The following is a 25,323-nucleotide window of genomic DNA, read 5'->3' as shown; positions in this document are numbered from 1 at the left end:
AGCTAGTACTTACTTTTTGCTTTTCTTTTTATATTATTTATAAAGTCTATTATTAATCTTAATAGTAAGTTTAATATACTATAGGAAATTATTTAGTTAATCTTACTTAAAGAGTTTATTTTTAATATCTTCTTTAAGTTCTTTATAGAATAAGAAGATCTTAGTAGCATTAGTATAGTTAAGTCTAGTATAAATGCATTTAAATTCTAAAGCATAATAGGTAGCTATACTTTTCTATTTAAGGTTAGTAAGGTTATACTTATATTATTATTATTTATTAGGTTTCTAAAAGAGAAATAGAAGTACTTTTTTAAATTTATAGTATCCTTAGAAAATAAGTTAGGTTTTAGTTTTAAGTCTATCTTATTTATTAGTTATAAAGTCTATAAAATAAAGTTTAAATTAGGTAAAGGCTTATCCTTTTAAAAAGAAAGCTATATAGATAACCTTTTTAGCTTTATTTATAAAGCTTATTCTATAGAATTATTAATAAGCTTAAACTTAAATAAAAAATCCTTTAAGTTATTCTAAAGTTTTATTAAAAGTTTAAGGTAAGTTAAGTTAAAGTTTTTCTTTTCTATTATAGTATAAGGTAGTAATAATATTAGCTACTATATAAAGAGTATTAACTTCTTACTAAAGTGCTATAAGCTAGGTATACTTAAGGTTTTACTAGATTATTTACTAAAGTTAAGCAACTTTAGTAGCATTGCTATTAAACATTTCTTATATATAAGCTATATCTTAATAGGTCTTTTTAAATTTCTTAGCTAGCTTTATAGTATTATCTTTACTTTTAGAGGACTTAACATCCTTTATTTCCTTATCTAAGGTCTTAGGGGGTATAAAGGCCTTTCTTTTAGAAGTAGGAGTAGAAGTTGCAGAAGTTGCTTTAGAAGCTATTATATTATACTATTTATTAGCTTTATAAAGTTAACTTACTAAATAAAAGTAATTAAAGTATTATAATTAGCTTTTTATAGTAGTATCTATTAGTAGAAGCTAAAGTAATAAAGCTAAAGAATAGTGCTATAAGTTATACTAAGAGGATTAAGTCTTTAGAGAATATAGTAATTAGTTATATACTTAATAAAGGGCTTATAATATTAGTTACTAGTAAAGAGTACTAAAAGTATCTAAGGGGATAATTATAAAGTTAATTACTAAAGAGCTATAGAAGGTAATCTATCTATATAAAATAAATATCTTTATATCTATATTCTTCTTATTAGTATCCCTAAAGTCCTATTAGTATCTTAGTAAAGTAATTAAGTGTAGTAAAATAGGCTACGTGTGCAAAAGCAGCACCTACTAAAACAACCTACCCTACTAAAACAGTCTAGCAGCGCGCAGCGCTGCCAGGCCGTTAGTAGGGCTAGGAGCAAAAGTGAGTCCTACTCCTACGCACTTAGATCGTTAAAAGTCGTATAGCAATAGATAGAGGCTTTAATTCTTAGATCTAATTTACTTAAAGCAAGTAAAACGGATTACAATTAATTAAGTAAAGTCCTCTAGAAAGTGTAGGCAAAGGTGTAAAAAATGATTCTAATGTCTGCTGATAATTCTAATAAGTCCTACCGTCTGGCTAGGCTAATCCTATCTATTATATATAATTAGATCTAAAAATCTAAAAGCTAAGTAGATCCTATAATCCTTTCCTCCTTATAGCCCTTATAAGCCATACTACCCTATTCTAGTAGTAAGTCTAAAGTAAGCTGCTTACTTAGTAATTACTTTAAGTAATTACCTTATCTTTTAATTACTTCCTTATTATTATATAACCTTTTATTATTCTTCTATTTTAATCTATAAGCGCTATTAGTATACATATAAAGCGTACTATCCCCTGTTTCCTTACAAGAGGTTATTCTAAGTAGTTATATTAACTAACGCTTTTTAGGTTGTAATAATCCTCTTCTTTAGAAGTAGATTTAACTTTCTAATATATGTAAGCATTATATTTAGTCTTTCTATAGATGCTATATTATTATATGCATATTTCTATTCTCTTTATATAACTACTACTCTAACCTATTTCTACTTATAACTACTTTATTATATTAATTTAAGACTTTATATCCTTTACCTAATTAATTATAAGTATTCTACCTTTCTAAAGCTGTTTTTTTTTATATAGTAATAGCAGCTTATATGCTTATTTGCTTCTTAATACTTAGTTATTTATGCCTGCATTAAAACTTAGTTATAGGCTACTACTATAATTCCTTTCTTTAGCTACTATATATACCTAATAATTAATATTAGAAAGCTATTCTAATATTATATAATGCAATTTATAATAAAATTAGAATATAAATTAAATTTAATTAGGTTGTTTAGCGTCTTTAGGACTTAAGCTGCTAGTAAGCTAGCAGAAGAACCTAAAGGTAATAGTATATAAAGCTTTACATCTAGCTATAAAATTATATATTTTAGATTATATAAGATAAGGCTAGTTGCTTTAAAGCTTGCTTAAATGTTTAATATTATTGTTACCTTATTATATACCTTATAAAAGGCTAAAAGAAAGTCTTCCTTTGCAATATATATAATATATACTTATATAAAGACCTTAATTTCTTAGCTATACGCCTGTTTTAAAGGACTAAAGCACCTAATATTAAGAGGATAAAGCTTATGCAATAAATAAGGAGGTATATAGAGCGTAATAATGTTCTACTCCTTATAGTATAGCTTAAAATTAATAAAATAGTAGCTTTTGTAGCTACTAAGGATAAAGAGGTAGTAAGCACCCTTTATATAACTCCTTATATAGAAATTAAAGTATTATACCTATTTTAAGCCTTTTTTATTTATTATCTAACTATTTTCTATAAGTATAATTACCTAATTAGGTAGGAGGGGGCTATTATATATCTAGAAGTTAAAATAAACCTTACCTATAAAGATAATATATAGTAAGATAGAATAGCTGTATAACTTAATGCCTTAAATTACTATAACTTATTCTTAATTCCCTTATTATACTTCTTTTAACTTACTGTATTATTTAGAGGCTATAATAACTATTTTAAAGAATATCTTACTTATTGCAAACTTAGTCTTATTAAAGTTATAAATATTAATATTATATATTTTATATTTTATAATTATATTTTATATAAGGGAAAACTATATGTAATATGCATCTAGATCTTTATAAAGGACTCTCTAGTAGTTAATTCTTTAATTAAAATGCATCTAAAGCTTAGGTTGTTATTATATAAAGTTTAAGGCTTAGTTTGTTCTAATGCATTATGCACTATAGTTATAAAGTAGTTAATTAGCTATTTCTTAAATAGTACTAAAGTGTAGTAAAAATGCTTATAAATCTAAGTTAATAATATATTGCATAATAGTCTCCTCTTTATATAAGGTTAAATTCTAGTTATATAGTTATATATTACATCTAGTAGGTTAGCTAGCTTATTATTATTAAAGAGTAGCATAAGATACAGTATACTATAATGCAGCCTTTTACATGCTTAATTTTAGATTTAATTTAAGTGCATTAAGCGCTAGAACTAAATTGCTTTTGTTTAATTGTTGTACTATAGTTGTAGGTAGAGAAAACTAAAGGAAAAGGTAGGTCCTACAAAATTCTAGAAAAGTAGCTTACTTGCTTATGTAGCTTACTTACTTATAAACTACATTAGATAAAGGTATATATAAAAAATAAAGCTATTTAAATAAGATCTATAAATGTTGTATTTATTTAAAGTTAGAGGGAAGTTATAGTATTAAGGGGAAATAAGGCATTTTTAGGTGGCTGAAATGTAGGGGTAGCTGAAATGTAGGTGCTTTAACTTATTTCAGCATAGGCTTAAGCTTGTCCTAAAAGCCCTTAATAACTATCTTGAGGTCCCTAAAGCGCTGCTTGCAAGTCTGCTGCGTCTTCTTAGGCTTAGAGCCGCCGCCCCCCTCCTTATGGCCCAACTTTCTCGGCTTGACAATGTCCTTTTGTGGCTTTGAGTTCCAGCCGATGACAGAATAGCTGGCCTTGAAATTGGTTGTGTACAGCGACTTCTTCTTCTCCATCTTGTACTTGAAGTTGTTGACAATGGGAGAGACTTTGGGTCAGTGGGGCTGGATTTCGGGAAACAAAGTGTTGGACAAGCCCCTATATGAGCTGCAGATTGATGCGCTTCTTTTGTACGTCATACTTTCCGTGTTCTCAGGTGCCATCTCCTCCCAAGTTAGAGCATCGGTCTTGTTACGGATGAATATCTCCGCTTGCTTGTCCAAGACTTCGCCGCTGTCAATGTTGTCCGGTGGGCTGACAAAGGGCGACGCGCCGGCTGCGGGAGCCCAGATCGGTGATGCGCGAGTTGTTGCTGGCCGGCGCGGAACTGTGCAGGTATACATCTTGTAGAATATCTGACTGGATATACGAGTCACGTAGATGGGCGCAATCTTAGCCTTGCCATCGCCGGCTTTGCACGTCTCATCGTCAAGGACGAAGGCGTCAAGTTTAAGTAGTATAATAACGTTCTATCTCAACGATGTTGTAGCAGCAGCGAGAAGAAATTGTAATAACTCTAAGTATGAAAAGAATACTCCCAATATACTGTTTACAAGTCTACTAGACTCATATAAGGATTGCTTCGAAAATTGCGTATAATAGAGGTACACTATGCAAATAGGCCCCTTCATCTAAACGTTACGTATAAACACCTATCTTAGAAGATACAACTACAAGATCGGCAATGAAGTCGGAGCTATGAACACTCCTAGACCGAGCTGCTTACAATTGTTCCATCGCTACCTCTTCCTCACGTCTCGTCAAGACACTTGCCGCCCGTGCAGCTCCGAGACTCGATGATGCTAATACCATATGCACTGTTAACGCCGGAAAAGGTGTCGGCCAAGAGTTGTGTGTGTCGACTCTCCATTTGAAGGCAGTAGGACGACCACCTTGTCAACGCGGTTTAGGTTGGCACTAGTGATGGCCTTGATGGCTTTGCTGATATGGATCGGCAACCTGACATATACTTCTTTCTTCGTGAAGCTGCCTTTGTGCTTGATGCAGACATCTTCGAAAGCCCTGAGAAGTTCGTCTAGGCTGGCGAGTTGATCACCAGCAATGCTGCAGAAGTTGACTAGAGAAGCTTCCAGCCGCCGTTCCTCGTGGTAGCGGGCGTTGTTGTCTGAATGGTCTCGAGCAGCAAGCGGAGGCAGGCAGAAGCAAACGGTGCGCGAGGGGCGGGTTGCGTGACGCAGACGCCGCCATCATCCTGTCTGTTCTTCTTGGTCGTCTTGTTGAGTGCGTTGTGGTGGTTTGGCGTCCGTGATTGTAAGGGAACGTCGAGAGGATATGACTGTTGGGGGTTGGGTTGTTTAGAATTGACCAGAAGCTTGACGAGTACCGCGTGGCGAGTAGAGGGGTGTAGATTGGAAGCAATATGACAATGGAGAGCTAAACCCCCTTTTTCTCTCCGCAAACGGGCCACTTCTTATTAGTCCCAAATGCCCTCGCATCAAGAGTCCAGGTGTCTCTATCAGACGCTAAATCTACGAATGTCCAGGCGTGGCGTGGCGTGGCATGGCCCACGCGCCGTCGCCCGCGCTTGTCCGTTGTGTATTGCGTCAAGCCTTTGAATGCAATGGGATGAGCTCCTGGAACGGTTTCCAATCATGTTTGGCTCCAAGATTCCTTTTTTTCCCTCACTTTTCTGGGCAAAATGTAAGCAATAGCCACATGTTCTAGCAATGCAAACGGCGAGATTGGACGTGGCTGGACGTGACGACAAGCGAGAATGCAGCCGACTGAAGTGCAGCAAACGGAGGTTTGGCAAACAAAAAGGATGAAAACTTTTTCACCATAGTATGGTGGCCGTCAGATTAGGAAGTGAACACACCACAGCATCAATGTTCAACCAAAAGCGAAAGATAATGGCTGTCAGAAACAAGCGTAGAAGTCCGCGAACCAGACTTCCATGATCCGCCTATACCCGAGCCAGCCTAATAACCGCTACACTTAAGAATCTCCATCGGCCGGATGGACCGTACGTCCACGAAAGACAGATCTCCTTCAAGACAGGGAGAAGGAAGGATTTCTGGGACACGATGCTGCTTGAACCAGAACACCGCGACCATCTCGGCGCGTTCCTGAAAGCGCCCAAGTCCGGCAAGAAGTGCTGGGTTGGCTTCTTCAGCTGCCCGCAGAGCAACTGGGTTGGGACTGGAAACGCATACAAGAGTGCCGACTGGCACTGCTTCGCGGTGCTGATAATCTCGGACGAGCGCTGCGGCAAACAACTGCTGCTGTACGACAACGATGTCAAGGCGGGCGTGACAACGAGCTCCCGCATCTCGGCTGTGATCTGGGGCCTGCAGAAGAATCTCTGGACGGCTGTGCAGAAGATGGGACGCTTCACGCTTTGGTACTCGACGGACCAGAGCAAAGCCGGAACCAACAAATGTCTACGATATTCCCTTGAACAGGTTCATCGGTGGTCTGAGCTGAAGGACGAAACCCTCCAGACTAAGAGAGACCTCCGCCTAACGTGATTCATAAAGCTCACGAAGCCTTGACGAATTTGGTGTTTGTTTGGAAACCCGAGGGAGATGAGGAGGTGAATATGTTGCATGCCTTCAGTCTTAGGTACTTTTCAGAAACGGCGGGAGGCGGGATTACAACGTTGGGAGTAGGTGGATTAGGAGTAATTTGGTGTCTTGACGTACTGCATTATTCGACCTTGGGCAGTGTTTTGTGTGTATCTCGATTGGACAGATAACTGGCGTCTTTTAAATTCAAGAGCTTTCGAGATCTAAGGTTTATCCGTCAAGTAAGGACGTAACGCTGCAGGCCGAACTTGTATCGCCCGGCTCGGCTTAGCTAGGTTGACGTGCCGAATCGAGGGCTGCCGTAATCTAAACGTTGACTGTTACATTTATCTTGACACAGCAGATGGAACAAGAGGAACTTGGTAACAGACCTCGCGCCTCTCTATTTAAATCAGCCACACTTCGTCCTAATCTAGCCTGCAGTTGCAGGTGAATACACTCTACTTGGTGAGGAGAGTGACTTAGGCAAAGGCTATAGCTTCCACACCGACCCCATTCAGCACGCAAAACGATTGGACCCTTCACAGTGCGAAACCATAAATCAGTGTTCGGTTCGAGTTAACAACTTCTTAAGCTAATATAAATTATAGAATTGATAGATATCTACAAAGTAGCTTAGAAAATCTATTGCTTATTGTTTCGCGGCTCAGCTGTATACGCCGGCGTTGCGGACTGAGTGTTTTCCGGATGCCGTGCCCGGACCCACGTTTGGTTTCCCACCCGTGTGGGGCCTTTGCAGCCGAGCTGTTCCGTTGCCGACCGTTCATCCTGTCTGGTGTAAGCCGGCTTTAACCGGCTTTTCTCTGTTTGAGCAAGCACCTTCTCCCATGCCGGCATAAAATCATGTTGCCGACTTGTGTACCCTTATAGTAGGTTCTACTAAAGGGTGCTGATGTTTCATACAAATTGGTTGGCCGTAAGACCTACAGAGATCCTAATGCATGTAGTGATTTAATGATATGACATAGTGAATCTCTCAATAGTCATTTGGCCAAGTCACTCTGTCACACTGTCACGTCGTCGCTCAGCCTTCACCCGCTGCGCCAGCCAGCTTGGTTATTTGCCTTTATTCTTCTGTCGAACCCGATAGCCTAAGCTAGATTGTATAGTTGTCGCAAGGTGTGTTACTAGGCCTATATATGTAAGCCACAATTGCAGCTTCGCAATTATGGATCCACTTTTGACTACGACAATAGTAAAGTGTAGACGCAGCGTTTTTTCATCCTGTAAGTACCTTTTTGAAGGATACCGAGTACCTATCTACAATCTGGGTTCCGGAAACCCATCATGCCGACGACTAGTCCCGCTCCGTCCTTCGGCCACCATAGACGCAAGACAGTAGTAATGGTCACTGGTACTGCCATGTCTGCAAGGCCTAAAGTTCGATGTTTTATGACGACGATCGCTGACGGGTACAGACAGGAGTAAAAACTAGAACGAGGGACACATTCCTACCTTTCACCCCTACATAACATATGTTGTTATTTAAAGAGACGTAAAACAGGTGTTTCATTACTCTTACTACATCTAATTATTCTCCCCTCTCTAGCCATTAACCTAACGTCCTGGAAGTCACAGTGACGGCTAAAAAGATTGTGCAAGTTCCGCGAAACAGGGAGCAACAGCTCAGTTCAATCTACGTTGTACTAGGTACCCAGGTTAGTGGTGAACCCCGGGGCACGCAAGCCACAAAACACCTGAAGAGGAACAGACAATGTACAGACTAGCAACCTGTCATGCAAGGTGACTGAAAGCCCGAGGCCCCCGTCTGTCAATCTTGCTCTTCCTAAGGTGTGTAACTTAAAACCAACATCACAAATACTCGGGTTTCTGGAGAACAAAAACGGTGCATGGTATCATAATGGGAAGCGAAAAATATGCTAAAAGGAGAGCCAGGTCAAACGACGAAAGAAACCTCAAAAAATGACGATATCGAAGACACACAAATTCTCTAGTGGTAGTTCTCTAGGCGGTGCTGCTTCAGCTGGCTACGTAGGCTCTTCTCTCTAACCCTTACAGGCTGAGAGCATGCGGCGTCGGCGGGCTCGCAAAAGGCTAACGCCTTCACACGCCAGCTACAACTAGGGCATGGAAGATGTTTACCTCCCCGTTTGATTGCCTTGGATGGACATTTAGCTTTGGCCCTCTGTAGAAGTTCCTAAGCCCCTCACGCGGACTAGCTGAGGGCATCTTACAGATTAAATCAGAAAACAAGGCTTCCAGCCAAGCTGAAAATAAGAAGAAGGGCAGAAAAACTGGAAGATAGATATAAGCAAGAGTACAATCACCCTGTGGCATGGTTCCACACAAGACAGCATAGGGCTTTCGTCATTGTTTCAGTCGATCCATTATGCATGCTGGAGTCATTGTCGTTTCCTCCAAGAAGTGGACCGCCGTTGATGACAGCGAACAATCAAAAAGGAATGCAGACTGGATACAGAATGGAAATAGACATCTCGAAGGCAGCTGATCAACGGCTTGACATAAGTGTTGTGTATCATCAACTCCAAAACCCTACAGAAAAGCAAAGCTGCGTATCATTTGTTTCTCTGTTCTGGCAAGACGCCATCTTGAAACTCTGTGGCGTGTCCATCTTTTCGAGTCAACGAGATCCATTCTATGTTACAGCTCGCTCCTAATGTAGGAAAAGACATTGTTCATGAACTTGATGAAATTCAGGAGCATCAGGGCCAGAGAAACGAGAAAAATTCGACTGTGCTGTCACAGTTACTGCGAGTAAGGTAAGATACCAAAGCAGCAATCGTCATTATCATCATCGTGGCGTTAGTAGCAGTATGATAGGATTGTTGGCGTACCGAAATTCTAGTCTGCAGCTCGCAACTGGCCGAGTTTGCGTCACAATTAGCCTCAGACCATCCTGCACCGCTAGCCCTCGATCCATGGTTCGTTCGTTGCAACTTGCTCTCTGTAATTGGTGCCGAGATCGGTTATAGGGTGAAAGACTCCCGACAAACCTCAAGCATTATGCATGGGACTACTCCTACGAGGACTGGACAAGAGCGTGGTTCCTCCTTTTTCATGTTCATCTACCGGTGGATTCCATCGTCCTCGAGCACCCACCTGACGTGGGAGACCAAGGTCAGCACCCCCCTGACACCTACCTTTGGTGGCTACCACGAGGAGCACGAAGCCGACACATTGCGAGTGGAGGCTATGACGGCTGAGCGGCGAATGGCGCAAACCTCGGCCTTGATAGAAGACGATATTGCCAGCGACGAAGAGGAAGACGACACCACCATGACCGAAGAGCAGCTGGACACCCGGTTCCGAGAGCGACTCCGCAAGTCAAACCCCAAACCGCTGAAGCAGTACGACGCCGTGTGGAGCCCCTACACGACGCCGCCCGAGGTCTCAAAGGCACTCCGATCTGCCATTATGTTAGAAGATCAGCAAAAGGTCTTTTAGCTGTTCTAGACAGGGGGCCGCGTCTCCAAAGACTATGAAGACAAGGGTCCGGTTCGGCGCCCTGACGACCGACCAGATCATGTAATACATCAAGACTCACGCGAAGGCGGTCGCCAACGTCAAGGTTAACAAGCCGCTCAACAAGGTTCTTAACAACCTAATTCTTATCAACAGTGTTCAGATGCAGTGAATCGCCTGCTGTGAAGAGTTCATGACCTGGAGCCTTAGCCGGGAGGGACCTGAGGGCTAGATAGGGTTAGGGTCAGGGTTAGGGTGGACATAATGCTCCTCGAAGCCATCAGCCCTGGACTCCAGTGGCACTATTACTTCAGCACCCGCGGCTGCCGCACCCTGGCCTGCCCATCCGACCCGGTGTCGATGATCCGCTACGTCATTGGCTACTCGCCAAAGATTACCTGGTATCTCCACCACGCGCTGACCCTGACGGAGTTCGGACGCGATTCTTCTTACAAGTTGTGAACCCACTGACGTCCATTCAAGTATTGAGAGCCTGGAGTGGACGCTCTGGGATGACAAATGGAAAGACTTGGAAGCTAACGACTACTGTAGGATCTTGAACGCGGTTCTTACTATGTCTGGTATCTAAACCCTGACCATCCGCTCGTCGCACAACCGGACGGAGAGGGGCAGCGCGATCTTGGACTTCATCGATCCAAACAGCGGCGTCGGCGCGCTCGTGACGTCACAGCTTCTCGCCGTATTTGGAGTCAACTACTACTCAGCATGCAACAACAGCGTCATTCTCGAGAACATCCCAAACTTGGCGACCTAGAATCAGGCACTGACTGAGACGGCTTTGACGACTGGGCCAGACCGAGAAGGTGTCCTGGCACATCCTCCATATCCAGAAGACGTTTGACCCGTGGGCTGAGAAGAGGAACACGAAGGCCTATGTATTGGCGATCGAGGCCTGCCCTTTGGCGATCGAGGCCGAGGGCCGGTTTGACGACTGCATACAAGGGTCCCTGAGCACCATCTGCGCCTTTGGGCTGCTCCGCATTCACGTCGGCGCAGCCTATAAATACTACCCGCGCATCTTCCTTATCTGGAGGGACATGACGGAGGACAAGGTTTGTAAGGAAGGCAAACCCTACTCTAAGGTAGTCTAGTAGGTATTCTATTACAAGGAAACCCTTGTATATTGGAGTTTACTGAATTAGTCCTGTTACGTGCTTTGCTACGTGGTCAGATGTGTATAACTAGACTACATTTCACCCTCTTGACTTTCTATAGAATAAGCGTCTTTCCCTTATGTTCTTCTATGCCTTACTGTGTGCTCTAACTTGTGACATGTTGCTTTATCCTGAGGATGGTGGTTCTGTTAATGAGAACACAATTATTGAAATCGCTGAGCTCTATTATGAGAAGGTTATTTTTAGAAGAGATATTATCACGCCTAAAGCGGAACCCCTTGGCAGCAGATGCACTGTGTGTCGCCAGTTTACAGCAGCAGACCTAACTTACAAGATAGCTCAAAGGGAAGCTAGCGGCAGCAACAGACAGCTAACAATGCCGCACAAGGCCTCCTTAAGCGCGAACCCACACTACCACAACGTAACGCTGAGCTTGAGGAAGATGAGGAAGGAATATAAGATAAGACCGACGTGATCGCTCTTAGGGACCTCTAAGAAGCAGATGCGCGAGGAACTGCGGATTGACTAACACGATACTTACATTAGGGCGTAGAGTCCCAGGGGCGACAGGATGGGCGTCATCTTTAGCAATGATTTCCCGCTTTTTTGTACTAGTTCTTTTGGTTTGTCTTATCAATTAGTTCTATTTTACACACTTACATCCTGGTATTGAACCAACAAACCTTGACTTGGTGTTAACTGTAACTGCGGCCTGTTGAGAGCCGTGTCTGGAGGCCAGGGGGCTTCAACCGGATCCTGGCCATCGTTCCTGTAGCGAGTGATTTGAGTATGTTGGCGCCCGTAAGGGAGAATGCAATGTGAAGTTGACAAAAACGCAACATAAACCTAGTCTAATTCCAATGTACAGCTTGTAGGGCGCTTTACTCTTCCTTTGACTTTGGCTTTTCGTTAGCGGTCGGTAGAGAATAGTGATATGTTGCGTCGCGATTCTCCCCTGTGATCATAAAGCCACCGGCATTATGATTCTGGTGCCCTCTCCCCCCATGATAGAACATATTTCCAGATCCATAATTGTTCACACTGGCGGGTCCAGCCCGTGTCCCGTTCAATGATGGCTTCAGTTTCGCCACCTCGTCCAATGCCTCCTCCAACTCCTTCAGTAGTTGGTCGTCGACCATGGGCGGCTTTGCAGCCCGCTGGGCAGACTCAAGCAAGACTTTTGCAACCTCTTCCACCATCTTTACCTCTCCATTTTCCACGACCTTGCGGTATTCCAAAAGCCTCAAAGCAGCATCTCCTTTAGACGCGACAGGGTAGAGGAGATTCTCGAGGCATCGAGCTTGCGTGAAGGACTCATCAGCCGCTTTCTTCAAGTTCGCGTACTGCCCCTCATCTCCGGGAGCCTCTGCTGCCGTTGTCTGCAGGTAGGCTTGAACGGCGGTAAACACCTTGACAACGACAGGCAGGCGTTTAGCAACCACAGGGAAGGCCTCGGGCAGGTCCGTGGCTTCCTTGAGTGTGGCGCATGATGCAGCGGCTCTCTGGAGTGGACGGAGGGCGTCCTCAAGTGATGCGAGGACTTGGAGTTTGCTCGACATGATGGTTGCGATGAAGACGTCTGTTGCTAAACTGAGGAGCTGTCGCTGTTGATGGAGCGGCAAACAACTCAATTTATTAAAGAATTCCAGACACGAAATAGAGATAATCAGTTCTCGGAGAAAAATGCTAGTGTTTCTGTGCAGGCGTAGAGAAATATCGCTTCAGTTCAGCTGGGCAACTGTGTTGTATTTGAACCATCTCTTCCCTCTCGCTAGCGGTCATGAAGCGAATGGAACCCCCCCAAGTATCTATACCTTCGAGGACAGCAAACCTGTCGCACAGCATATACGAATTTTGCCGTACATGCATTTGTGCCAAGGCTCAGCCCCTCACTAAGTCTCTATACCTTTAAGCTGAACCTCCATTACAACTTCATTGGTATTGGTCTTACCTCGGCACCAAGACTCAGCCCCCCCCCTAACAAGTCTTCCCTACTCTAAGTCTCGATACTTTTGAGGATAGCGAACATGTTCCACAGTATATACGAATTAAGATAGATTCGTCTTACATGCGTCTGTGCCAAGGCTCAGCCCTCAACAAGTTCCAAAACTGCACCAACTGCCAAGCAAAACATGTTGCCGTTTCTGCGACAGCCTGATCTGACATACATAGAAACCAACGGCCGTAATTTCCTCAAAAGCCATACATAATCGGGCGCGCGTCCCCCTCCACACCATTCTTAAATTGAATCGTCTCTGCGACAGCCTGAGAACAGCGGCTTGGCTTCTAAGCAGGCTGTAGGCAACGAAGTCCGACGCAACACGCCAGAGTGGCCTGACACCATGTCCGGCGTTGAGGTACTTAGTCTCATCTCCAGCATTATCGCCATCCTAGACGCCTCGCTTGCGACCTACGCGGCTGTCAAGAGCGCGTCCGGCCTACCCCCGTCATTCCAGGACGTCAGTCTACGACTCCCTCTCATTAGGGACACCTTAAAGGCTGCATGGGGCAGCCTGGCCCAAGATACCCAATCTCATGAGGACGAGACCAGCCTCCAGGCTGTACTTGAGGGTTGTAAGGACAAAGTCTCAGCCCTCGACCAGGTTTTCCGGAGCGTCATTACTTCAGATTCGGACTCGAGGCTGGAGAGATATCTCAAAGCTCTGAATACAATACCGAAAGCAGACAAAGTTGAAAATCTGGCCGCTGGCATCCTTGCCGATCTGCAAGTCCTGGCTGGCAATTTCGTCATCAAGGCAGCGACTAGGGAACAAATGAGAAGTTTGATCGCGACAGCGAAAGAGGACGACGGAAACAAGCTGCCTTCTTTAACTGCGAATAATATCGGGTCGGGATCACAGTATGTTCATATGGGAAATGGCAATCAGAACGTCTCAACTGAGTCGGGTGTACAAATCAATGGTTCGTCCACAGGGCCATTTTACTTCGGAATAGACTAGAAAGATCCGCATAGGAGGGGGACAGTGTGTGCGAGGCTCAGCATCTGGTCGCTGATATCATTACGAGAAGCCGTATGGCCAAGACTACCAATTCTTAAATCAGATCTGCATGCCACGATTTGCTCTTTTCAAGATGCTCCGAACTCCATCATGAGATTTCCCATATCCGCGGGTGTAGCTAATAGCACTGTGTCCATATTCGTTCTTCTTGAAAACATCTGCTCCCTCAATTAGCAACTGTCGCACAATAGGCTCTCTGCCTAGTTGTGCAGCAAGCATCAAAGGCGTCTGTTTGTGACTTTCCTCGATCTCTAGGCCAGCACCAGCCGTTACAAGGAGGTGAATAGTCTCTTCGTTGCTTGACTTGCTGTTGACAGCATGGTGCAAAGCGGTATAGGATCTATTGTCCACGACGTCAAGCGCTTCCGACCGAAGCAGCAATATCTTGAGCCCGGAATTGAAGCCTTGAACGGCGGCATGGTGTAGTGGTGTCAAGCCATCCTGATTCCGAACGAACAGCGAAGCTCTGTATTGAACAAGAAACTGGACAGCTTGATCTCTTTCTTTCAAGACTGCAAGAGCAAGGGGTGTATGTCCCTTATCGTCTGGGACGTCAACGTGTACGTTATGCTCGATAAGAAACTGAAGAGCCTCTAGACTTCCACTTGAAGAGACGTGATGAAGTGGAGTCATTCCTCTTGAGTCGGCGGCATTGATATCAGCTCCGTTTTGGAGCAGAAGCCAAACCAAGGAGAAGTCGGCCTTGCGGTTGTCGTTGATTTTGCCGTGTCTGAGAGCGAAATTTATGGCGCTTGAAGTGTTCTTGGTCTGATCGTTCAATGACGCCCCCTTGGAAACGAGAAGCCAGACGATTCCTTTGTTTCCACTTTGGAGCGCGTAAAGTAGAGCTGACATACCACTATCATCTCGCTCATCCAGGAAAACTTTCATCTGACTTTGCAATAGAAGCCAGACGGCATCCGAGTTTCCGACTTTCACAGCTTCGATCAACGGAGTTGATCCGCTGTTGGACGTGTTCAAGTTTGCTCCTTTATCGATGAGCAATCGAACCATGTCGTTCTTCTTCTTCCGGACGGCTTCGACCAGCGGGCTCCATCCGTCATCATAGATCTCGTTGATGTCTGCCCCATGTTCGATGAGGAGTTCCACTGCCTCGGTATTTGGATAGTATAAAGCCCAGCGAAGTGGAGAGTACCCTTCCTTAAAGCCGCGCAGATTTGCGTCCGCTGGGTTATGCTGCCTGCCTAGAAAGCGCCGCATCTTGGATATATCTGCATTCGTCACTGCGTATATAAGGGGCGTCCATCTCTGTACGGATGTGGGGCGGTTCAAATCAACCCCTTTGTCCAAAAGAAGGTCCATGAGTTGTCGGCCGTGGCTCTCAGCTGTTTCTCTTAGTTCAGCTAACCTGTCTGTGTCAGACGGATTGGCCATCACCGCATCCTGCTCCAGCATGTTTATGATATCCCTGCCGTGGTGAACCACTTCTCTCAGCAAGTTCCAATCTTCAACGGTCTCGGCGTCAATGTCCGGCTGGCTCTTGATTAGGATCTCGGCAATGGACGTTGGTCCGCTTCTGATGGCCGCAGATAAGGGTGTCAGGCCTCTGGCTCCCTTCATATTAGGTTTCCCACCCCCATTCACCAGAGCCTGAACGATCGCGGAGCTTTCGGCTATTGGGTTCAGCAGTGCCTGGTGGAGTGGTGAATTGCCAGTATTGTCTGTGATGTTTGGGTCTGCAGAGTTGTCTATGAGCAGCGGTATCATCTCACATCTACCGTGTCTAACAGCCCAATGTAGAGCAGTCTGACCATCTGCACTCTGAGCGTTGACGTTCTCGCCAGCATCAACGAGGGGTTGCAGCCAATCTCGGAGATTGTAGTATACAGAAGCATGAAAGCCGGTCATGTTATCGGAAGAGCAATCCAATGGCTCAGGTAGCGTTTTGAATGCTCTTGTTAGCTGGTAGCTATTTCGAAGCAATTTCATGACCAACTTGTCGTCATCCCGGTCCATACTTTGACGAGCGGAAGCGAGGTGTGCACTCCAGTGCCGAACTGCGTAGTGTAGGAGGGAAGAATCCTTCTTTTCGTTAGATTCTATGAGCAACATACACCGTATGCAAGTCTTGGCCATGATCAAGTCGGTATTCGGCTGTATGAGACGGTGTTCCTGTAGATGTGTCTTGATGGAATTGTGGACTAGTCGAAGAGTCTTCTTGTCTGTATCGATGATTACTAGGCCTGCACAGACAGATAATAATGCGTTTTTTGTTGGCATGTGGGATTGGTAGCGGTGGTCTTTGCTCTCTCGTACTGCAAATCCCTCTCTGATTTGGTCCACGGTCATCTCGGCTTTTGCGTGAAGAATCCAGCTGAGAACATGTCCTGCCAGGCGGGTTTGACGATCTTCGATACCATCTTTGCGGATTATGTGTTGAACAGCAGCCTCGAAAACGCTCTCAGCAGTTTTGGGAAGTCTTTTCAGGGCAGAGTGAATGCCGTCCAGATTGATTTGCTTGCTCGACGTCAACTCGTTCATGTGCAACTTGGCCAGGAGGAACCTGCTATAATCAGCAAACCGTGGATTTGGTAGCGGAACAAATTACTAACATGCCGCTGTCTAGAGTCATGCGGATGACCTGATCCACAACTGTCGGCTGGGACTGGTCAATGCTGAGAAGGTCCTGAAGCGTTTTGTCGCTCTCGATTCGGTGTTCCACGTACGCCCTGACATCATCACGCCGGGGTTCAATATCGATCTTCTCTGCCTCGCTAAGTTTCGGCTCAAACCATTCACTCCTAGAAGTGAACAGGACTTTGACGTTGTCCGGTAGCCTCTTTAGGGTATTGAACATCTCCGTCCATGTTTCGGTATCGTGGACCTTGCAGAAGCTGTCTATCCCGTCAAAGATGAGGTAAACACTCTTGAATGTGGCTGCTTGATCTCTGAACAGTTCAAAGTAGTCAGGTGGATTGAAAGGTGTCGATCCTCGGGGCGGCCTATTGAACATCTTCTTGACTCCAGCGGCGATGATGGTAGAATCGGAATTATCCAGGAGCTGCATGAATAGGGTAGTCCAGATACACGAAAACGATGCTTGACACTCGTCTTCTTCCTGGAAATAGAGATATGCGTAGCCAATGTCGCTGGGGTCCTGGGCCAACTCGTCTACAATACGAGAACTAAACACAGAGAGACGTTCAGACCATACTTCCAGTCATATTCACCATGAGTACTTACACAAGTATCGTCTTGCCACACCCCACTGTCAAGTGCCCTTGTTAGTAAAGAGCTGATGTCGAGGATCGGCTGGACACACTAATTCCTCTCATCCACAAGCACTGGGGAGGGCCCGCAGTGTTCCGCCAGTTCTGTAGTTTCTCGTCGGCCAGAATCCATGATCCCGTTTCTGGGCCTCTTTGCTGACACAAGGAGGAATGTCGCTTGTGAGCATCCAGAGGCGGATCTGGGCGAAGCTTTAGCCACTCAATGATGGCCTCACCTTGAAAAGGTTAGTGAGATATCCCTTAGTATTTCCCATCATACCCAAGGACTTGCGTGTCGGCTCTTTCGTCCAACTGTCTTGTCTTTGTAATTTGAATCCGCTCGGCGCTGACTGAGGAGGCATGGAGAGGACTGAAAACTGGGTGTTAGACCAGAAGAACAAAAAGTTCCCGAGGATTTCATGGGACATTACCGCTGAAGAAACATTTGTTAAATAGCGTGCTATTGTGGTCGTTCACACATTGATCTCCGTCTCCATCAGTAAAGTACTGCTTGCCGGACCCCTTGTTATCTGCGGCAATGCGCAAAGCTTCGGAGTTAGGCCGCATTTTTGGGCGATTTGCTTGGGATGAGCCCAAGAACGCTCCATTCACTAATGGCTGCAGCCATCGCAATTTATATAGCGAAAATGCACACTATGTAAGGATGTGGCTCGGCGATCTATCACAGGGGGTTTGGTGTCCAAGATAACGCGCAAACGCCACGAGTTGGACACGGAAGGTCGAGCTTCAAGGCTCGCCGGGTTAAGCTAACCGACCGAAATGCATCAATGAAACACCTGAAAAGGACGCAGGGGGTATGGATTCCCACTCATGGTGGTCAGCATTATCAGGTGCTTGCGTCGGCCTGTGTGGGTGGGGGCCATGCATGAGACTTTGGTATGTAGCGGTACGAGTTGGACAATATTGCCAGGGCATGTTGGATCAGGCTGAGGGGGGTTGGGTGTCTTTCCAAGATCCCTCCAGCCTTCCTTGGGAGCAGGCCCTTAGCGCAAGGGGGAAAAGAAACACGAGGTAGCCTGGAGCAATAAAAAGGTCCATTCGTCCCAATTCGACAATCACCGACCATCACCGCCACCTCTAATGACGCCTAGTGTCATTGCCCTCTGATCACCTCGCAAGACTTATAACCATTGGACATTTGACTGGCTCATGAATAGAAAGGAATCTAAATGCGAATTTTATCTCAATTCTGTCTCTTATGGACCAAGGAGCCAAAGGCTATCGGCACTCTAGGAGCCCTTCGCGTCTGAGAGAAGATGGCCAAGATATTAGCCCCTCCAAGCCGTACGTACTCGCGCCTAGAGTGACAACGCTCAATGGGGTTCACTCAGATCCAATATTCGCTGACAGGACTGCAGTCGTCAGGACACCGACAAGGCAGTGAGTTTCGAGTCAAACGCCAATCGACCCCGTTCAGGAGAACAACGTCAACAAGAGTCGACCCAAAAGACGAATGCGAGCAGGCCAAAGATCAATAGCCAGCCAGAACGAAGAAACTCTACCTACGGTCAACCTCTTGCCCGTGTTACTAGGCAACCGATGTCACCACGAACCGCCTCAATGAACGCCTTACCCAGTGAGATACCGACAAGGCTCAGCAATCCATCATATCCGTATTCCACCCCGCGCTATGCCCCGTCTCCTGCTATTCAGCCTGGATACCGTTCGGAGTACATGTCACGGGAGCGGCGAGCCAGCCCTATCCTTCGCGATTCGTCACCAACGCACTACCATATAGATGTTCGCGATAGACACAGCTCCAGATACAGGTCACGGCCGCGGTCCCCAAGCCCATATTTCCGCGATAGGCAAGACTTCGGGTACAAGTCACGGGGGTCACCAAGCCCAGATATGCGGGAAAGACAGCGCCTGAAAGACGAGATTTCTGAATTGCGTGAAGAGTTTCACAGGTACAAGAAGGAGATTATGCAATCACAGCTCATAAAGATCAAAGACGAGGTTCAAAAAGAGAGTAAAAAGAAAATGGAGGAGTTGAAACAGAATGAAACCGGCATAGTGGAGCGTGGGAGGCTCAAACTCACAGCTGAGCGAGAGGCACTGGAGGAGTCCGACCGTCTGAGACTTATGAGGTTGAAAATCGAGGAAGAGGTGAGGCTGAAGGTGGAAAGCGAGAAACGGGCAGAGGTGGCGGCACTTGAAGCGAGAGCAAGAGAGGAAGCGGAGTTTGGGAAACAGTCAAGAGACAAACTCCTGAAGGCCATCGAGGAGATCACTTCCTTAACGAAAACCAAGATATGGAAGGAGATGGACGCGGAAACCGAGATGATAAAGAACAGAGGTGAAGAACGGGAACGACTGCGGGCCGATCTATTAACCGAAATACGGAGCGTGTTTCAAACAGAGCTGAGGGCCGAAATCCGGGCAGAGGTGAAGACTGTACAACCTTCGGGAGTAAAAGGTGAGGAGGTGATGGGAGCGGGTGTCAAAATCCAGCATACGCCACATTTCATATCTAACGACCATCGACCTGGATCCTCCGTTGCAATCGTGTCTGTAACGCCAAGCCGTCCTTACATACACCATGATTGGTTGACAGTCAGGGCGCCACACGAAGAAGGGCAGAAGTTGCAAGACCGACCTCCCAGCACAAGCGTACCTCCCAGCGTGCCTGGTCCACCTCACGTCCATGATGAAGGCTCCGAGGATGAATACGAGGAGGCTCATGATTACAAGACCAGCAGCCCAGTTTCTCGAGGGTCAAGCTCAACGAGCCGGTCCGAATCGAAGGTCACTACGGTTTCTGGATTCGAGAATTTCCACCCTGCTGGAACCTACTCCGAACATGAAGGGAACCCTCATTACTATCCAAGCGAACACCAAACGCCTCAAGAACCGAGTCGGAGACATGGCGACTCTGCGTCAGTGAAGCAACCGCGCAAAGCTTACAGATTATACAAGCTCAGAACGATACCAGTGAAGGGCAGAGGACGTCTAGCAAGCAAGCATGTCTCTACCACGGGATTTGAGTCTACAGTGCACAGTTCTAAAGCTGTTCCTCATATTACCACCACAAAGGCTCCTGAGGAAGACGATGGAAGGGCTTCAACCAGGTCAGGCAGCTTTGACGGAACTTCGACAAGGGTGGACTTTCAAGCGTCAGCAGAGGAACTCGGCAAAAGTCAAGTCATGTACGATCAAGACTTGCTGAAACGAATACTAGAGAAGCATATTTTAATGGGATCGCAAGAGATAGAGTAAATAAATACTTGAAAGCCTTTAGGTATTATACCGCGATCTATCAGGTAGTCGTCGATGACGCGCATGCGCAGACCCCAAAGCAGCGGCACCAACTTCTCTTACGCCTCCGGCACCTCTAGCCCCCGCCGACATTGCCTGGTCGCCCGCGCGGCTGGGCGTATTGGGTTTGTCGGTTCAGCTCCTCGCGTACCCACCCATCACTCAGCGTCTCGGCCCTCTAAACATAAGATGGATCTTATTGCTATTCTTCCCGATCGTGTACGCTGTCGTGCCTTACATCACCATCATACCATGCCTTCGATTACGCCCCCGCCGACTGGAAAGTATGACATCACAGTGCTTCACCTCATCCGCCCTCTGACACGCACAAACAGCATTTCATAATCACCGCTGCAGTTCATCTTGTAGTGTCTGGTATGTCGGCGTAGGTCTAAAGCTACGGGTCATCTCACAGCCTCACCGGAATGTTTTGGGCGGCCTGCTCAGTACGTCTAAACATTAGGTAACAGTAGATGACTGTAGACGGAGAGGTGTAGAATGATATTAACTTTGACATACTACCACTGCTTACACAATGCAAGTACGTGAGCCCTTTCTTAAAGTATATTTATAGTAGAGGGGTAACGATCGGTTTGGAGTAAAGGTCAGGTGTTTGTATTAACGACGACTGAAACCTGCAATCTAGAACACCCCCTTGTAATATTTACTGATCACTAACTCGCAGAAACCCATCCTCCATCTGAAGCTCCTTAAGCCACCATTTATGGCTGAGGGGCTAAGGGAGACTAGGACTATGAGTCAAAGAAAAGTTTCGCTGCTAACCAGCTGCCAGACTGATTACCAAGGTGTTTTTGACAATCTACTTTGGCAACATAGAAGCCAGGAACAGCTTCTGAAATCTAGAATCCCGAGAGCTTCCTCTGGTGTATTTGACATCAGTAAATCCAGCGGTAAAAAAGAAGTCCTGCTTCCATTCCTCCTCATTCTGCAAAGCTTCAACCCTTGAATCATCAAATTGCCACCAGCCGTCAGAGAAGCCGTAGATGAAGTCCGTCCAGCAGCACTCCTTCTCTACTATCTCCAGAATGAGCGCTATGCCACCTTCAGGGCGAAGATACTGACGTATGTTCCGCAAGGTCTGCACTGTATTCGCCGTGGCGTGGAGTGCATTGGAGACGATGACGATGTCCTGCTTGCCTAAGACGTCGACTAGGGGTCCCTCCATGTGGAGTCTGAAAAAGTGCATGAAGTTGGTCCGGTGGTAAAATCTCTGCATCGCGTGCACGACGAGGGAGTCTGAAATATCGGCGCAATGGTATCTCGCCCAGCCTTGTGGAACGTATTTCTCGAGCAACGGCATCAGCCATGTTGCTGTCCCGCCGGTCCCGGCCCCAAGCTCGAGTATGTGCATTTCGTCATGCAATGGACGTCTGGACGAGCCCAGACGCAGCATGCGCTCTGAATAATAGCGCACTATCGGTTCCAGGAAGTGTTTCATTAGGCCGTAGAACGCCTTACTGGTGTTGTCGATGTTATACACCTGCTCGGTGAGCTTCTTGCCCTCGGCTTTCTCGAAAAGCACACGGGCGCCATTGGCCTTTCCGGTCCAAAACTCTGCGAGTCTGTTGCCCGTGCGTTGGATGAGGTGTGTGAGGGGCTCGAAGCCGGGGTACTTCTGGATCAAGTCATTGGCAATTCCGTTGCTTGACTTGGGCGGTATAGACAAGTCCGTCCGAAAGACTGTTCCGGATGCTCCGAAGTCGATCCATTCTTTGTCCTTGAGCATGCCCATGCAGGCCACAAACTGCTCTCCGCCTACACCATTCACCGTCCTGGGTGGCAGGATTGGCTGTCCTGCTTTGGTACGCCATAAGTCGCGCTGGAGCTTTCGTAGGGCTTCGACGATCAGGATGCAACATAGTTCCTTATGTTCAGGATGTATGTTGTCCATGTAACCAACGAAGCCTTTGATGTCAGAGTGCTGCAGGATCAACGTGAACTGCGGTGGCAATTCGGGCCAGAACCGCGGGGAAATTAGCCGGCTCAATGTCTTCTAAGGTCGGATGCGACTGTAATGAGCCCAGGCGGTTCCGAATAGGGCAAATGGAACACAATCAGGTCTGGGATAAAATCCAATGGCTGGTCTTTGGACAATGTTGGGCGGCGTGATGAAGAGCAGACCAGAGCCCCCGTCTTCCACCCTCCAAGCTATGCCTAGTACTTCTACCCATCGAGACGTCTTACCCCCAACACCGCGTCTTTTACTTTACAGCTTCTTCTTTTCCTGTTCCTCCGCTGAGCTTCCTACAACACGACCCATCCACCTTGCACTCGATCTGGCAATACAGACGGCAGAGTAAGTCGATACAGGCGACATGTAGAAGCGCCTCCGGTCTCGCAGATACGTCCACGGGGACGCTGTGGCGGATTTCAACGGCGAACCACTCCCGCACCACTTGAGCCGCGAGCTCACCAGGCTGTGCGTTGTCCGAGGTATCATCTTCGCAGAGGAAAAGGCCCTCTCACAGTCGGCAGCCATGGCAGGGATCGCGAAGACGTCAAGGGCGAATTGACCAAGCTGAGGATACGTCTCTCGATGCTCCATCCACCACTTGACAGGGTAAGAGGTAGGCTCTGAGGGTTGACGAAGGAAAAGATCTACTTCATCTGGCTGAGCAGACGGCTTATGTCGTCGTTTGTTGACCCACTGCCTGAGGCGACTGTCCTCGAGGGTTATAATAGGAAGGCCAATAGGAAGGATCCCAGCTGGTGTAGGAGAGCCTGGAGGAGGCCGATGACGATACCACTTGTTGAAGTACTCAAACAGCCCCTCCTTTGCGTTGAGACACCACGAGACCTGGTGCTCGGCATCCCATATATCCTCGAGGTAGGAATAGCCAAGTGAAGGGTGGAGGATAATCGAGGCGGCGAAGAGAGGAGACTCACCGAGGCGACTATAGTACTGGAAGAGCTTCTGCCATACCTGCTCAATAGAGCTTCGGAGATGCTGCTGGTACTTGTCGTCAAGCGTGCCGAATCGTGAGATTAATTGAGGGGGACGGTCGCCCCAATCCATCCTCACATGAAGAGGAAGGGTTGTCTCGTCAAAGCGTTGCTGAAGAGACTGCGCGGCTGCTGAGCGACGACGGGAGCGACCCTCCCTTCCTCAAGATGGCTGCGAGGCGTTCTCGTCGGTGAGGTTAATCGTCTGATCGATGGGAATAATCTCACTGTTATCAATATACTGATGACTGCATAAAGAGGAGTCCAACCACTAAGGTAAAAGTCGCGGGCTTTATAACTATAAATGAGGAAAAAGGCCTCAATCAGTAAATCCATCACAGAGGCTTTACCAGAATAGGAAGTTTCGAAAAGGATCGAAAAGGAGCCCTCGCGTGGAGGTGAAAAAGGAGGGCCGATGAGGTCTGGGCAAAGTGGTGTTGCCGCCGGTGGTGATGGCGGTCGCCGGCCGGCGCCTTCATCGTATAAGGTGGCGAAATCCCGCATTCCCATTGGTCAGACCTACTGAATAAACAGTAGATCAGTTAAACTAACTCAACTTATGGAGTCAGACTTACTTAATTGGGTAGTGTGAATATCCTCATTTGGCTGGGTTAGTTGGAGGTTGACTTGGTAGTGTTGCGTTGACAGCACCGCTGATGGGCAAATATCTCTTCCTTGAGTCTATTTTGAGAAACGAAGGAGCAAGATATAAGTCTACAATAGATGCCAGCCGTTCAACGCTGCCCTGTACGTGTTACGTTCCATTCATAGCAGTCAATAATAACCGTTGAACCTTTCCTCCTCCTGTCCATGCCAAGAACCAAGTCGACTTCTGCTTTACTGGAGACCCGCCTCCATCGTAGCCATCGGCATTACCTGTCCGACCGTAGTTCGTCTGACTCATGTCTAACAGGAGCCTTAACATATGCTCGGAGTCTCTTATCATACTAGTCAGAGAAACGAACCTTTTCAAGAAGCTTTTGCAACTTCGAAATAGTCACGATTGGAAAACCTTGCTTTATTGCAGTTGCTGTAGTCTATTCATGCTTGGCTAGATCAGAATCTCTTCACAAAGAGAGCCTTTGAAAAGAATGACTAAGACTTATTCTGTTCTTCGACAATTAGAAAACTCCGTCCATATAATAATCCACAGGCTCCGAGTGCCAACATAGGTCTTTCTAAACCATCATCACTCACCCTCGTTTTCCAATTACAACCCTACACTTATCAACGCCTCTATCCACCGTCGCTCACACAACAGCCTCCAGCATACAGATCTCTAACGTTACCGTTCTGTTCCTGGTCGCGGTTGCCGCTGGCCAGAGTTTCGGGTAGGTTGTACACGCCGCGAACCTCAGATTGTCTGAGTCTGAACCCCAGTGTTTAACAGAGACTTGATTGGATGCCGGGTTCAGAGCAGAGATTTTCTCGTCAGTGTTACTAAGCTTAGCATTGTCAGCAGAGCAGTTAATTAGGCTGCTGAAGGAGGATATTGTTGGCATATGGGTGAGCGAGAGGCTGTGATGTGTCGTGCGTGGTTGAGAGATAGGAGAGGGAAGACGGTAGAAGAGAGACTGCCAGCAGCCGCCCCGAGAGGATCCGCTAGATCAGGTATCGTTTCTGGTTAGAGCTCCAGCCCTCTGGTCTGGATATTGTTATACTAGCGGTCCGCCGCAACCACAA

General features: G+C 46.4%; 5 protein-coding genes across 5 annotated transcripts; 2 read left to right on the top strand and 3 right to left on the bottom strand.

Moving 5' to 3' along the window:
- Window positions 1–6,066: 6,066 nt before the first annotated feature.
- CDEST_15330 (uncharacterized protein) lies at window positions 6,067–6,510 on the top strand (the record flags this gene model as incomplete). Its single annotated transcript, XM_062931486.1, has 1 exon — window positions 6,067–6,510. The coding sequence occupies one exon, from the start codon at window positions 6,067–6,069 to the stop codon at window positions 6,508–6,510; it is 444 nt and encodes a 147-aa protein (XP_062787537.1).
- Window positions 6,511–11,750: 5,240 nt separating this feature from the next.
- Window positions 11,751–12,897, bottom strand: CDEST_15329 (Putative NACHT-NTPase and P-loop NTPase domain-containing protein). Its single transcript, XM_062931485.1, has one exon. It carries the CDS (start codon window positions 12,704–12,706, stop codon window positions 12,029–12,031), a length of 678 nt encoding a protein of 225 aa, XP_062787536.1. The 5' UTR covers window positions 12,707–12,897; the 3' UTR covers window positions 11,751–12,028.
- A 528-nt stretch (window positions 12,898–13,425) lies between these two features.
- On the top strand, window positions 13,426–14,107 carry CDEST_15328 (Putative NACHT-NTPase and P-loop NTPase domain-containing protein; the record flags this gene model as incomplete). Its single annotated transcript, XM_062931484.1, has 1 exon — window positions 13,426–14,107. Exon 1 carries the CDS (start codon window positions 13,490–13,492, stop codon window positions 14,105–14,107), a length of 618 nt encoding a protein of 205 aa, XP_062787535.1. The 5' UTR covers window positions 13,426–13,489.
- A 99-nt stretch (window positions 14,108–14,206) lies between these two features.
- CDEST_15327 (Putative NACHT nucleoside triphosphatase, P-loop containing nucleoside triphosphate hydrolase) lies at window positions 14,207–17,825 on the bottom strand (the record flags this gene model as incomplete). The annotated part of the gene is made up of 5 exons (XM_062931483.1): window positions 14,207–16,691; window positions 16,741–17,313; window positions 17,372–17,396; window positions 17,451–17,633; window positions 17,678–17,825. The coding sequence occupies 5 exons, from the start codon at window positions 17,823–17,825 to the stop codon at window positions 14,207–14,209; spliced, it is 3,414 nt and encodes a 1,137-aa protein (XP_062787534.1).
- A 3,671-nt stretch (window positions 17,826–21,496) lies between these two features.
- Window positions 21,497–22,588, bottom strand: CDEST_15326 (Putative methyltransferase type 12, S-adenosyl-L-methionine-dependent methyltransferase superfamily; the record flags this gene model as incomplete). The annotated part of the gene is made up of 1 exon (XM_062931482.1): window positions 21,497–22,588. One exon carries the CDS (start codon window positions 22,586–22,588, stop codon window positions 21,497–21,499), a length of 1,092 nt encoding a protein of 363 aa, XP_062787533.1.
- Window positions 22,589–25,323: the final 2,735 nt, after the last annotated feature.

Source organism: Colletotrichum destructivum, chromosome 11 (genome assembly GCF_034447905.1).
Source record: "Colletotrichum destructivum chromosome 11, complete sequence".
NCBI lineage: Eukaryota > Fungi > Ascomycota > Sordariomycetes > Glomerellales > Glomerellaceae > Colletotrichum > Colletotrichum destructivum.
This window is presented reverse-complemented; position numbering and strand designations above follow the sequence as displayed.

What these genes read in the sequence shown, in the direction of transcription:
- CDEST_15329 (XM_062931485.1), bottom strand. Translation starts at nt 12,706, where the DNA reads ATGTCGAGCAAACTCCAAGTCCTCGCATCACTTGAGGACGCCCTCCGT.